At 45.9% G+C, this 14,909-nt stretch overlaps 1 protein-coding gene across 5 annotated transcripts in view; it reads right to left on the minus strand.

Moving 5' to 3' along the window:
* Positions 1–9,107: 9,107 nt before the first annotated feature.
* LPAR2 (lysophosphatidic acid receptor 2) overlaps positions 9,108–14,909 on the minus strand; it is a 31,934-nt gene continuing 26,132 nt past the window's right edge. For all 5 annotated transcript variants that reach the window (XM_074935300.1, XM_074935301.1, XM_074935304.1 and 2 more), the window contains one exon: positions 9,108–14,371. In XM_074935300.1, coding sequence (XP_074791401.1) covers positions 14,070–14,371 — 302 coding nt within the window. In that variant the 3' untranslated portion in view covers positions 9,108–14,069. The remainder of the gene's footprint in view (positions 14,372–14,909) is intronic.

Below are 14,909 nucleotides of genomic sequence, written 5' to 3' on the forward strand. Positions count from 1 at the left end.
CTGACCAGAGGTGGGACAAATCTACAGTGTCCCGGAAATACCCCTCTGCCTCCCTTCGCTCCTCCAGTTCTGCCACCCTGGCCTCCAAAGCCCGTACGCGGTCTCTGAGGGCCAGGAACTCCTTGCACCAAATGCACACATATGCCACCCACCCACAGGGAAGGTAATCATACATGCTACACTGAGTGCAATAAACAGGATAGCTCCCACTCTGCTACTGGGCTTCTGCCTGCATTTTCTCCTACAGCTACCTAGGTTAATGATAGGGTTTTTGTTTAAATCAAGAAGTTATTATAGTTTAGCATAAAGGTTTTAAGAATGGCAAGTGTACCTCGCCTCCTTCCCACTCCCCTCCCAAACTGCCTCTTGAAACTCCGTTAGCAGCCTCTGTTCTCAAAAAGCCAAGGCCAAAGGGTGCTGAACTTAGGTGGCTCTGTCCACACTAGAGGGACAATAACTGTCAATACCAGCTGAGCTGTGGTCAGGGAGAGGAGGAACTGGATTTGACACCTACCCCCTAAGTTCCCTGCCACTAGCTGTTTTCACTGACAGATGCTGAGAAAGCAACCTCCTTAGTCCTTCTTGTGATGGTGCCGAGAAATTCAGCCCCAGCAGAATCCAGGCATCCCAAGAGAGACAGAAAGCTGCATTTCAGGGTAAACTGGGTCTGGCACACACGAAAGGTGGACCTTCTCTCCCTTCACCAGCACGGAAATGCAAGTTCCAAGAAGCGGAGGCAAGACAACCCCTCAAAAAACACAGCAGCCCCAAGGACATCTGCTTTGCATGAGCAGCAGCATTCCAGCTCATCCTGCAAAGGGATAAGAACAGTCTGCAGAGCAGAGACCTATGGCTTACAGTCCCTGTACGCAACAAATACCTGTAGGGCAGAAACCTCCAGCATACTGAGGGACTGATTCTCCACTGCCCAGCACTCTGCGCCATCATCTACACCCGCCCAAAGTGGGTACAAAGCTCTTCCATTCTGATTTAGCACTGTTTTAACACCCACTTTGGTGCTCGCTTTTCATGGATATAAATAATTGTACAAAGTCCAGTGCAGCAGAGAATCAGGCCCAGTCAGTTTCACAGGGGGAGATTTTCAACAGCACAAAGGGCAGCAAGCACCAGATTTTTAAAGATATTGAAGCATCTAAAGACGCAGATCGACTGGGAGTTAGGCACTGAAGAACTTCTGAAAATCCCACTAGATGCCTAAATAATTTTAAAAATCTAGTCCTAGCTGCCTCCTATTTGCACCTTTGAAAATCTTCTCCACTATCTCCATGTTGTTTAGTCTCTTTTAGTTTGTTAGAGGGAAATTGCTCACCTGCTAGCTACCAGGGTGCTTGCTGGGACCCTGTAAATCCATCGGTGTGTATTAAAGGTCTGATTTAGGCAAACAGACGTATTAGAATTTGCTGCTGTCAAATCAACAGAGAGGGGGCTGCTTTGCCTACCAAGTCTCATTCTGATCTCATTTATTCCTGTGTAAATCAGGAGTCCACTGAAGCCAATGGCGTCACTTTGCTGTTGGTGAAATCAGAATCAGATCTACACCCATAAGCAATGCTGCCCCCTGAGGTTTTCTGCCGTACCATAAGGTGGTGTCACCTAGATTCAATTCCAAAATATTATCAAATTAACGAACAAGGCTTAAGTGTAAGCCCTAACTTAACCTTGCAGAACCAGGCTTTAATTCCTTGCTGCCCTGCACACTTTAGACTAATTTACTCCTATTAAAGCAAATTAGATGCAAAAATCAGACTTCTTCCCTCAGCCACCCTCCTGGGAGAATGCTGCACCCACTTTGCATACCATAAATGATTCCAGAGAGAACCAGGCGCCAGGCCCAGGGAGAACCAATGAATGAATGAAGCTTTGATGCCCCTAGTGGACACACGGCTCCATTGCGCTGCAGAGCTGCTTACCTCGTAAGCCAGGGATGGGCAAACATTTTGGCCTGAGGGCCACATCTGGGTGGGGAAATTGCATGCAGGGCCATGAATGTAGGCCTGGGGCAGGGGGTTGGGATAAGGGAGGGAGTGCAGGGTGTGGGTGCGATGTGCAGGAAGGGGCTCAGGGCTAGGGGTTGGGGTGCAGGAGTGGGTACAGAGTGTGGGAGGGGGCTTAGGGCAGGGGGTTGGGGTGTAGGAGGGGTGCAGGCTCTGGCCCGGCTCCACTTACCTTGAGCGGCTCCGACGTGGCAGTGGCGTGCAGCGGGGCTAAGGCAGGTTCCCTGCCTGCCTTGGCCCCGCACCACTCCCAGAAGCAGCTGGCACCACGTCCCTGACGGCCCTTGGGGGAGGAGAGGCAGAGGGCTCTGAGGGCTGCCCTCTCCTGCAGGTACCTCCCCCGAAGCTCCCACTGGCCGCAGTTCCCTGTTCCCGGCCAATGGGAGCTGCGGGGGACAGTGCCTGCAGGTGTGGGCAGTGCGTGGAGCCCTGCCCCCCTTCCCCCCCAGGGCCACAGGGACGTGGTGCCAGCCGTTTCTGGGAGCAGCATGGGGCCAGGGCAGGCAGGGACCTCGCCTTAGCTCCGCGGTGCCACAGGGGTGGCAATCCTGCAGGCCGGAACCAAAGCCCTGACGGGTCGGATCTGACCTGGGGGGCTGTAGGTTTGCCCACCCCTGTTGTAAGCTCTACACATTTCTGATATGAACAGTGATAGCTGTTACAGGATTCTTCCAGACTTGTCAACATGCATAATGCACAATCAATGCCCCAGAGACAGGAGCGACTGATTGCACCATGTAGAAACACTCAATCTGGCTTTTTAATAGAGAAAACAACGTTGTACATAAAAAAAGTCCCAGCTTGACACGGTGCCAAACGGCAAGTCCCAGGCTGCAGAGCACTTTGTGGGGTTTAGGTAGCAGCTTTCCCTGTCATGGGAGCCTCACCGCTGCATGTCATCCCTGAGTTTTATTTTTAGATATGAATCATGTCCTGACTCCCTTCAGAATGGCTTTGCCACTTCTTTCCAGGTGCTACAGTAACTTGCTCACTACCCAACTTTTGTCTGGATGTCAGAAGCCCAAGACATTCACACGTTGGAACATGACAATATGACAAAACATACTGCTCATCCTTTGAGCATCACTGGGATCCTCCTGGCTTTGGCCTTCGCATTCCTTATGGACTTTCAGTCAGTACCTCCACCTTTCATTCTGCACAATCTGTGCTTAAGTTCTGAGGCATGATCCACTGAACTATTGTGATGCCACCCTGTGGGCATCTGTGGCATTGCAGATGCTGTCATATGGACTCACTTTTAAGCTGCAGGGGACGGTGCCTGCAGGTGAGGGCAGCACGTAGAGCCCTTTGCCTCCCTTCCCCCCCAGGACTGCAGGGACGTGGTGCCAGCCGCTTCCAGGAGTGGCACGGGGCCAGGGCAGGCAGGGAGTCTGCCTTAGCTCCGCAGCGCCACGGGGGTGGCAATCCTGCAGGCTGGAAGCAAAGCCCTGACGGGCTGGATCCAGAAATAACAGAACACCACTAGCTATCACCTTCAGCCCGCAACTAAAACCTCTCCAGCGCATCAAAGATTTACAACCTATCCTGGAAAATGATCCTTCACTCTCACAGATCTTGGGAGACAGACCAGTCCTCGCTTACAGACAGCCCCACAATCTGAAGCAAATACTCTCTCCAGCAACCACACACCAAAAACACTAACCCAGGAACCAATCCTTGCAACAAAGCCAGAAACCTACTCTGTCCACATATTTATTCAAGTGACACCATCATAGGACCTAATCACATTAGCCACACCATCAGGGGCTCGTTCACCTGCACATCTACCAATGTAATATATGCCATCATGTGCCAGCAATGCCCCTCTGGCATGTACATTGGCCAAACCGGACAGTCTCTATGAAAAAGAATAAATGGACACAAATTTGACATCAGGAATCAGAACATTCAAAAACCGGTAGGAGAATACTTCAACCTCTCTGGCCACTCAGTAAAAGATTTAAGGGTGGCAATTTTGCAACAGAAAAGCTTCAAAAACAGACTCCAACGAGAAACTGCTGAGCTTGAATTAATATGCAAACTAGATACCATTAACTTGGGTTTGAATAGAGACTGGGAGTGGCTGGGTCATTACACATATTGAATCTATTTCCCTAAGTTAAGTATCCTCACACCTTCTTGTCAACTGTCTAAATGGGCCATCTTGATTATCACGACAAAAGTTTTTTTCTCCTGCTGATAATAGCTCATCTTAACTAATTAGCCCCTTACAGTTTGTATGGAAACTTCTAAACTTCTCTGTATGTATATATCTTCTTACTATATGTTCCATTCTATGCAGCCAATGAAGTGGGCTGTAGCCCACGAAAGCTTATGCTCTAATAAATTTGTTAGTCTCTAAGGTGCCACAAGGACTCCTGTTCTTTTTAAGGCACATTTTCCACTAGTTTCCAACATAAACTTTTCCAAATACGGCTGGTCCCTGCCCCATTTTGGGCTTTGAACGCCACATTTACAGACAGATGATTTTATTTCTTTGGCCAACCTGACACAAACAGCCTCATGACACCCTCTAAGTCTAAGAGCCCCTTGCAGACTACATCCATGTTTTGCAGCCGTACAACAATATGGGAAGGATACAACTCGAATAAATCCTGAACTTGATTGTAATACTAAGATGATGTTGATTCCATATCTGTTGTAAACGGCCCATAGCAGATGCTGCGATGCCAATCCAATGGAGACCCTCCGTGTGAGAATTGGAGGAGCTGGTAAGCATAGGCCCCAACTTCTCCTGGCACCGGTGGGTGCTTGTGAACCGCCCCCCCACCCCCCGACTCCACCACCAAAGGAACATTTGAAATACATTTTAGAACTAGTTTTTCACTGTTAGTTTTCCCTGTTCATAAAACCATGTAAGAAGCTGGAAAGCGTAAGGCCAGGCTAAAATCGGGATGCGCGAAGTTAGGCTGAACATTCACAGCTCTCACTGGCGCCAACAGACATGGAGAGTGCTCACATGGCACAAGGACGCCAAGACAACTCAGTATTCGGAGTTAAGAGTTTTTGAGGGTCCAGTGTCAGGGGACTAGAGGGGAAAAGTCTTCTGCACTTGTAGGTTTGTTTCATTATATACAGCACCAGGGTGGGGAGTGAGGAGATGGGGGTGTGAATTATTTTATTATTTAGTTTCTTAATGCCTGGGCATTGATATTCATTATTCTGGGTGTTTAATCTAAGCTCTGTGTCACATATACAGAGTTATGTTAAAAGATACATTTGGATGGATAATGTAATGCTCTAGAGGAGTGTAACTTGGAGACGTGCACTCTCATTGGTCTAATTGCTGTAGGATGGATGGGTATTACCTTTTATAAAAATCTGATTTTAAAAAAAAGAAAGATGCAACTCCATGACTCAGAGGCAAATGTAGAACTAAACCATCCAACTAAAACTTCGATGCTTGAAAGTTTGCATTGTGGCCTGAAAGGAGGATCACAGGCTTTCAAAACTTATTACTGACCTCGGCACAAAAAGTGGGAGTGTGCTAATAAAGTTTGCGGATGATACAAAGCTGGAAGGTATTGCCAATTTAGAGAGAGACTGGGATATCATACAGGAGGATCAGGATGACCTTGTAAACTGGAGTAACAGTAATAGGATGAAATTTAATTGTGAGAAGTGTAAGGTCATGCATTTAGGGATTAATAACAAGAATTTTAGTTATAAACTGGGGACGCATCAATTAGAAGTAACTGAGGAGGAGAAGGACCTTGGAGTATTGGTTGATCATAGGATGACTATGAGCCACCAATGTGATATGGCCGTGAAAAAAGCTAATGCGGTCTTGGGATGCATCAGGCGAGGTATTTCCAGTAGAGATAAGGAGGTGTTAGTACTGTTATACAAGGCACTGGTGAGACCTCACCTGGAATACTGTGTGCAGTTCTGGTCTCCCATGTTTAAGAAGGATGAATTCACACTGGAACAGGTACAGAGAAGGGCTACTAGGATGATCGAAGGAATGGAAAACCTGTCTTATGAAAGGAGATTTTTTTTGCCTCTGTTTTCACTAACAAGGTCAGCTCCCAGACTGCTGCGCTGGGCATCACAGAATGGGGAAGAGATGGCCAGCCCTCTGTGGAGATAGAGGTGGTTAGGGACTATTTAGAAAAGCTGGACGTGCACAAGTCCATGGGGCCAGACGAGTTGCATCCGAGAGTGCTGAAGGAATTGGCGGCTGTGATTGCAGAGCCCTTGGCCATTATCTTTGAAAACTCGTGGCGAACGGGGGAAGTCCCGGATGACTGGAAAAAGGCTAATGTAGTGCCAATCTTTAAAAAAGGGAAGAAGGAGGATCCTGGGAACTACAGGCCAGTCAGCCTCACCTCAGTCCCTGGAAAAATCATGGAGCAGGTCCTCAAAGAATCAATCCTGAAGCACTTACATGAGAGGAAAATGATCAGGAACAGTCAGCATGGATTCACCAAGGGAAGGTCATGCCTGACTAATCTAATCGCCTTTTATGATGAGATTACTGGTTCTGTGGATGAAGGGAAAGCAGTGGATGTATTGTTTCTTGACTTTAGCAAAGCTTTTGACACGGTCTCCCACAGTATTCTTGTCAGCAAGTTAAGGAAGTATGGGCTGGATGAATGCACTATAAGGTGGGTAGAAAGCTGGCTAGATTGTCGGGCTCAACGGGTAGTGATCAATGGCTCCATGTCTAGTTGGCAGCCGGTGTCAAGTGGAGTGCCCCAGGGGTCGGTCCTGGGGCCGGTTTTGTTCAATATCTTCATAAATGATCTGGAGGATGGTGTGGATTACACTCTCAGCAAATTTGCGGATGATACTAAACTGGGAGGAGTGGTAGATACGCTGGAGGGGAGGCATAGGATACAGAAGGACCTAGACAAATTGGAGGATTGGGCCAAAAGAAATCTGATGAGGTTCAATATAAGGATAAGTGCAGGGTCCTGCACTTAGGATGGAAGAATCCAATGCACCGCTACAGACTAGGGACCGAATGGCTAGGCAGCAGTTCTGCGGAAAAGGACCTAGGGGTGACAGTGGACGAGAAGCTGGATATGAGTCAGCAGTGTGCCCTTGTTGCCAAGAAGGCCAATGGCATTTTGGGATGTATAAGTAGGGGCATAGCGAGCAGATCGAGGGACGTGATCGTTCCCCTCTATTTGACACTGGTGAGGCCTCATCTGGAGTACTGTGTCCAGTTTTGGGCCCCACACTACAAGAAGGATGTGGATAAATTGGAGAGAGTCCAGCGAAGGGCAACAAAAATGATTAGGGGTCTAGAGCACATGACTTATGAGGAGAGGCTGAGGGAGCTGGGATTGTTTAGTCTGCAGAAGAGAAGAATGAGGGGGGATTTGATAGCTGCTTTCAACTACCTGAAAGGGGGTTCCAAAGAGGATGGCTCTAGACTGTTCTCAATGGTAGCAGATGACAGAACGAGGAGTAATGGTCTCAAGTTGCAATGGGGGAGGTTTAGATTGGATATTAGGAAAAACTTTTTCACTAAGAGGGTGGTGAAACACTGGAATGCGTTACCTAGGGAGGTGGTAGAATCTCCTTCCTTAGAGGTTTTTAAGGTCAGGCTTGACAAAGCCCTGGCTGGGATGATTTAACTGGGAATTGGTCCTGCTTCGAGCAGGGGGTTGGACTAGATGACCTTCTGGGGTCCCTTCCAACCCTGATATTCTATGATTCTATGAGACTCAAGGAGCTTGGCTTGTTTAGCCTAACTAAAAGAAGGTTGAGGGGAGATATGATTGCTCTCTATAAATATACCAGAGAGATAAATACTGGAGAGGGAGAGGAATTATTTAAGTTCAGTACCAATGTAGACACAAGAACAAATGGATATAAACTGGTCATTGGGAAGTTTAGACTTGAAATTAGACAAAGGTTTCTAACCATCAGAGGAGTGAAGTTCTGGAACAGCCTTCCAAGGGAAGCAGTGGGGGCAAAAGAACTATCTGGCTTTAAGATTAGACTCGATAAGTTTATGGAGGAGATGGTATGATGGGATAACATGACTTTGGCAATTAATTGATCCTTAAATATTCATGGTAAATAGGCCCAATGGCCTGTTAGATGGGGTGGGATCCGAGTTACTACAGAAAATTCTTTCCTGGGTATCTGGCTGGTGAATCTTGCCCATATGCTCAGGGTTTAGCTGATCGCCATATTTGGGGTCGGGAAGAAATTTTCCTCCAGGGCAGATTGGAAGAGGCCCTGGAGGTTTTTCGCCTTCCTCTGTAGCATGGGGCATGGGTCACTTGCTGGAGGATTCTCTGCTTCTTGAAGTCTTTAAACCATGATTTGAGGACTTCAATAGCTCAGACATAGGTGAGAGGTTTTTCGCAGGAGTGGGTGGGTGAGATTCTGTGGCCTGCGTTGTGCAGGAGGTCGGACTAGATGATCATAATGGTCCCTTCTGACCTTAATATCTATGAATCTATGAAACCAACTTTGGTCAAGAGGTCAGCTCATAGAATATGTGAATTACCAGTTTATTCACATGGCTGTTTTTCACATGGACATAACACGCAATTCTCAAGCGCGAAGTCTCCACCTTCCCATTGCACTGTCGGTTATTGAATCACTTGGGGATAGTCATGAACAGACCCACAGCAGCATTGACTCTGCCTGTCTATCGTTTTGTACTACACCCATAAGCTTGGTATCTGAGCGCTTTTAAAAACAAATAGCTCTGACACTTTAAATGTAGCTGGCGGTTCTCCTTTCACAATCAGCCCAGTGACACGGTCTCTGTGGGGTTCTAGGAATGCAGAAACACAGGAACAGCCAGCCCAGCTCAGAGCAAGCATCCAGCCAGCCCAGCCTCAAATGGTGGCTGGTGAAGGCACCAGCGACCCTGCAGTGGCTGTTCTGAGATAAGCTGCCCGCTGGAAAGCTCCTCCTAACTCCCAGGAGTTGTAGGTTGGCTTATGGCAGGTAGTATTAGAACAACTGTCTACGATACAGCAATGGAGACATTCCCATAAGATTTCTTTACTAACAGTAACAATTACAGTGAAACCAGGGACACTGCAAACTGCAAAAAAGTGCAGGGAGCTAGGCCAAGGCCACCCCTCTTGCAATCACTGCCTCATATGATCACTTTATTTACACCAGGGTCCCTCTGCGCCCCTCTGGCATGCAGAGGGGCCTTACTGTGAATGGGAATCAGGAGCTTACTGTTCATGCAGAGCAGATAAGATTTGGGGCCAATTTTTTCAAATTTGCATGCCTAAGGTCAGGCACTAATGGGAGCTGCATGGGCTAAGCCCATCTGAAAATGAGACTACTTATCCACCAGCTCAGTATCTAACTTTAGGCTTGCAAGTTAGGAAATTTTGGCCCTGGTTTAAGGTTTCTGCTAATTGAATTGATGTCATTAATCTTCCTTCCCAGCACAGTTTCAAGGTGCCCAGAGCCAAACCTGGCTGCAAAGGGGCTCCATTCAAAAGCTCCTTTGGAAGTTGGGCTCTTGAGCTGTAGCATGCGAGCCCTGGATGATCTCTTTCACTTCCGCTCCCCATTAGCATTCACACCCATATGCTGTGCACAAGAGCAACTGTCAAATGACTTTACCTGTGATTCCCTGAGCAACCTGTATTCAGGAAACTCAACTGATGTCTGCGATTAGCATGTATGTATGTTTATATCAGCCAAAACAAATATTGCCTGTATGACTTACAGCGCACAATGGAAAGCTTCTCACACACAGAAATACTGCAGGAAAGACCTGATGTAAAGTCAATGTGATCTTTCTTTCCTGAATTACCTCTGTTGGGCATGCACTTTCCGTGGCAGAAAGAAGCCAGGCTTTGCAACTATATTAAAACATGTCCCAAGCCACAAAGAAAAAAAAGCTTTTTGAGCCATTGCTTTACTGACCCCATAATCCTCTAAGCACTGGCTGTCTCCTGGCTAGCCTTAGACAACTTCCCTCTGCCTAGCCCAAGTGTTCTCTACTTGTTAAAAATAACTCTAGACTTCTATTGCTCGCAGCTGCTTGATACTGAGCAACAATAGATGAGAACTGAAAATACCTACTACCCTCTTAGAGGAGCAGAGGTGTATCTGGAGAGTTTGGCCTGCTAGGGTTCTCCCTTTCAGTTGGCCCTGCCCACAATACTACAGCTGTTTTACTATCCAGCCATCACCCAAGTCACTGAGTTGCAGAAGGATGGGTGAGCCTTTGGGATCTTCACAAATAATTTCTCCTTATTAAACAATTCCTCATCTCTCCCACTTCTTCCAGTTTTTGTTCCAACAAACAAAACTTGCACCACACCTTCAATGTTAGCCTCCTTTCAGAATAGCCCTTGTATGACTTTAGGCAGTAAATTGCTTAAAAAATTCCAGCCCGCCAGCAAGGCACGACCCCTCATTCCTGGAACCACGTGGCCTAGCTTTGATCAAGCTGTGTGTTCTCACATATCCCATATCTGATCCCTTAAAAATAGCTCCTAGGTGTCTTTTCCTTCCTTCTACCCAATGGTCAATGAGTCTGTAATAGCCACATGCATCTCTGACATCTAGAGCAATACAATGCTGGCCAATTTCAGGCTGCAGGAAGATTTTCTCATTAGAAGTCTGAAAAAGTAGATGATGAAACTTCAAAGGGAGGTTCATACTTCAACATTAGAAACCCATTATTTTTCTTCTTGAGATGAAGAGAGCAAGGGATGCTAGCTTTGCTGTCAATATTGCCTCCTTTTTTGTCTTGAACACTGAGCTAAGACAACCGAGGTGAAATGAACAGCACAGGTACAGTGTGTCATGAATCCAGTGTGACAATAAAGAACAAAACTCACATGCACTTTACAGCATCTCATTCATGTGCAATGAGAAAGTTATTTCTGGAGTCTGTAAGTTGCCTCTACGAAGCTAACATTTTAGTAGAAAACATTACAACCTGCTCTGCAAAGCATGTCGTTAGACTCACCAAGAAGAATGGGAAATTTAACATAAAAGGGTACTTCCTGTCCCCATGTAATTAGATAAGGGCTGTGTGTTTCCTGGAAAGTGAATTTCTTGTACTGAGTACTGAACAGCCTCAGGTCCTCTTTTGATCATGTGGACTCCATATACACCATTTATCTCCATTGCTAGGTGGTTTGTGTCTGCACCTGCCAATCTTGACTCACTGACTCTCCCTTTTCTTTCAAGTTTCATCTGACATTTTCCACTCTTGCTTCTATGCTTATTTTCCCTCTCCCAGACCTATTAGATCTACTTGGAAATCAGCTCGATTTCTAAGGGTTAAGTCACTCAGGAAGAGAAACCTCATTAAAGACTCAAGCCACTCTCTTGCCATTCAGAATGAGTGACAGATGTCATTCAGAGGAGATATGGGCCATGTCTCTCTCTTTATAGTCACTGTCTTTATTGGGTTGGGGAGGTGCATTCTGAAGAAGGAGAATAAATCATAGGCTGAATTTTTGCATAGTCATTACTCAACCCTCCAACTCCATTGTTACAGATAAAGTACCGACAAGCTCTAAGGCAGGGCAATCAGAGGGGAGTGTCTGGCTGGCACAAGCCATTAGAACCAACAAGAACTCACATACAACAATCTGTCACTGCTAATACAGGTTCGGCCCTCAGGCTAGTTTTAAATAAACTAGTTAAAAATACAGAAAAACAAAGATGAGCTTCTATATGGTGGCAGTAAAGTGTCAAATAAAGAAAAATTATTATTAATTATTATTATTAACTTCCCTTCCTCCACTGAGACACCTGCAGGAAACTACTTGTAAGAGGGGACTTAATTGCTCTCTGTAACAGTGCAACAGCTGCAGCCCAGCAGACTGGGTGAGGTCAGGCTAGTTAGCTGAGCTCTCTGGGAGGAATGTGCACAACGTATTAAAGGCCCAATTGGGCATAAAAGCCAACTGCAGTTCTTGAAGGGCTGCATGTCATTTCATCCGCTACAAAGATTCATTCATAACCAGCACACAGCCAATGGTTTTCCCCTGGAAATAATTTTGGTACCAATCCCACAGCTAAACACCACAACTAATGCACACTTTTAATTATTTTACCCTGTTAATAAAAGAGGAAGCCTGGACAAATATTTCAAAGATAATTTTGCTTTGCTTTTCTGACAGAGGAAACTTTTATTGCCTCGCTGCTTCAAGGCTTTTTGCAGAAGCTGTAGGAAAATTGTTAGGTTTGAACTGGCACAGCAGACCACCAGTGACAAAACCCAGGAGTCTACAAATATAGGATCCACCTCATTGCTAGTGGAAATTGGCCATTGACTTCAACAGAGCTGTGCTAATCTGCACCAGTAGAGAATTTAGCCCGTAAAGTCCTTGGGTGCAACTGCAGCTGTTCCACAGGGTTAATCTCTTTTCTTTTTGGTGGAAAATATTTAGATACAAAAATCCTCTGCCAATCAAGCAAAGCACTGCCCATTTTCTCTCAGCCCCATGACACGGAAGTTTAAAAGGTAAAAGCTTTCCAAGCATGACTAAGCTATGCAACATGTCTGAAAGCTGTTTCTTAGTTGTATCTGGATTTCTGAGCCACTGCTCGTGACAGTCATCTAGCTAAACAGAAGTAACTACGATTGTAACATTGGCAATCCCCCAAACAACATTGGACCTGATCCTGAAACATGCTGATGTCAGTGGGAGTTGAGGGAGCTCAGCACCTGAAAGGATCAGGCTCTTTAATTTTTAAAAGTTTAAATATCTTGTGTTAAAGGTTATAGGTGTTGGTCTACCACCGCTCCCACTGGACCCAAGGGTAAAACCCCCATTGCTAATGTGGGAGCAGACTCAGGCGAACACTGCGTGCTTTTGCAAATCTCACCCTAAAGTTTTGTTAATGACATGGAAGAAGTTCGGAGAATTGTTTAGTCTACCACACAGCCAGTGTCACAAATATTCTCTCTATAGCAAAATGTCTGCCTCCAGTAGGGGGCACCAAAATGACAATCACAACTTATATTATCACAGGGTTCACATACATTTCAAGAGGCAAATACTCTGGTGAAATAAATTCACTGAAATCAATGGAGTTACTCCAGCAGAGAATTTGGCTCTAAGCATATTGATGGTGAGAAATGCTTCTTGTTTCTGTGCTGCGCGGAGACAAAAAGAGGTCTTGGTTCGCCTTTCTGACCACATTTGAAATGATGGTGTTTACATGCTATTTGAACAATTGAGGGTTAAGCTACAATCTGCACATTATAAACTAGGGGAAAGTGCTGATTGCCTCAGACTCCAACACAAAGCTGTCGAAAGGGCTCTTAGTGAGTGGAAAGGGTTAGTTTCATGGGAACATGACTCACTGCATCTTCATGAAAAGGCAATGAATTTGCAGTCAAGACTATAAAGTACTGTGTAGTACATGTAACAAAACACCAATGCTCTTGAAGCTTTTAGCTGCAGCATAACTCTCTAGCTCAGGAAAGTGGGAGGTGTTCCTCGGGCAATCTGGAAAAGCCCACAAGACTTGGAAATTCAGTAACAAACTGCTTCTCACAAAGCAATTCCCATAAACTAGATCTTCCCTAGAGACACCTTGAAGAGAACAGGATTTTCAAAATCTGTGGGTCAGAAGTCTCTCAGGCAAAAGTCTCAAGCAAAGCTCTTGCTGATTTCAATAAGTAAGGACAAATTAAGCAAAAGGACTTTGGGCTTTGGCCCTGGAATACCACAGCATTGGAACGACCATTCCTGTAGGTAGTAATACTGAAGAACTAAGACAATACGTGTCTCATGTAGAAATACTTGTACAAGCATCTCGGTTAACAAGCAGCATGCCTTTTGGAGGCTACTAGATTAAATCAACAGTGCTGTTAAAAACAGCATCTCTTTAATAGTGGGTATGTAACTCCAAGTCTGTCGGTGCCAAGCAAGGCACTGCTTGGCACTGCCTTAACAGCTTTTCGCCCTATTCTGCAGACCCTACTCTTTATCCAAACATTTATGCTTTCAAACAAGTTTAGTTTTTTTTAAAAGGTTCTTCTGCTTGACAAACAGGTCACCCCAGGTCTCTGTTCTCGGCTGGTCACTATGGAGCGATGCGGATGAACCCTGAGCTAGGCTCCTACAGCGAGGAGTCCATGGTAGAATGGCCATTCTGAGAGAGAATCCTGCGTTTCGGGACGTTGGACTTGACCGACGCGGGAGAGTATTTGGGATTCCTGTAGCAGATAAAGCAGAGGATCTTCCGGAAGGTGCTGCGCATCTCATTGTCCCGATAGGAGTAGACAATGGCGTTGATGAGCGAATTGATCTCTGCCAGCAAGAGGACATACTTCTCCATTGCCAGCACATTGCAGCTCTCGCAGGCCAGGCCATCCAGCAGGAGCAGCACCTGGCCTGGAGTCCAGCAGATAACGAAGGCACCTGGGAAGAGAAGAAAAGCTGTAAGAAGAAAGTGAGGCACCAGGACTCCTGCCTCTGACTTGCTGGGGGGTCAGGGCCTTGGGTGAGTCTCCTGCCTCCACAGCTGGTCAGGAAATGTTCCCCCCCACTCCAACAAAACAAAGAGAATGAGATTAAAAAGATATATTCAAATTTTTGGTTTTCATAGAAAACCTGAAAGAGGTGGTTAACTATAGCAGGTTATTTCCGACAGAAATGTCTGTTTCTGCAAAAAAGACTTTCTGTCAAAAAGTCATTTTAGGTGGAAAATTTTCAGCTAGCTTTTATCTCAGTTTTGCTATCTATATGACGAACTGACTTACCCACCATGGGAAGGAGAGCGGGTTACTAAACGCAGTTAATTAATGCTAAATTGACAAATGCAAAGAAATGCGCATAGGAGGAAACAACAGAACTATTTATATACCTTACAGGTTTCTACAGTAACTCTGTCAACTCTGAGGAAAGACCTGGGCGTCATTGTGTGCAGCTCAATGAAGATCTCTGCTCAAATATGCAG

The sequence above is a fragment of the Natator depressus genome, chromosome 20 (assembly GCF_965152275.1).
Source record: "Natator depressus isolate rNatDep1 chromosome 20, rNatDep2.hap1, whole genome shotgun sequence".
Lineage (NCBI taxonomy): Eukaryota > Metazoa > Chordata > Testudines > Cheloniidae > Natator > Natator depressus.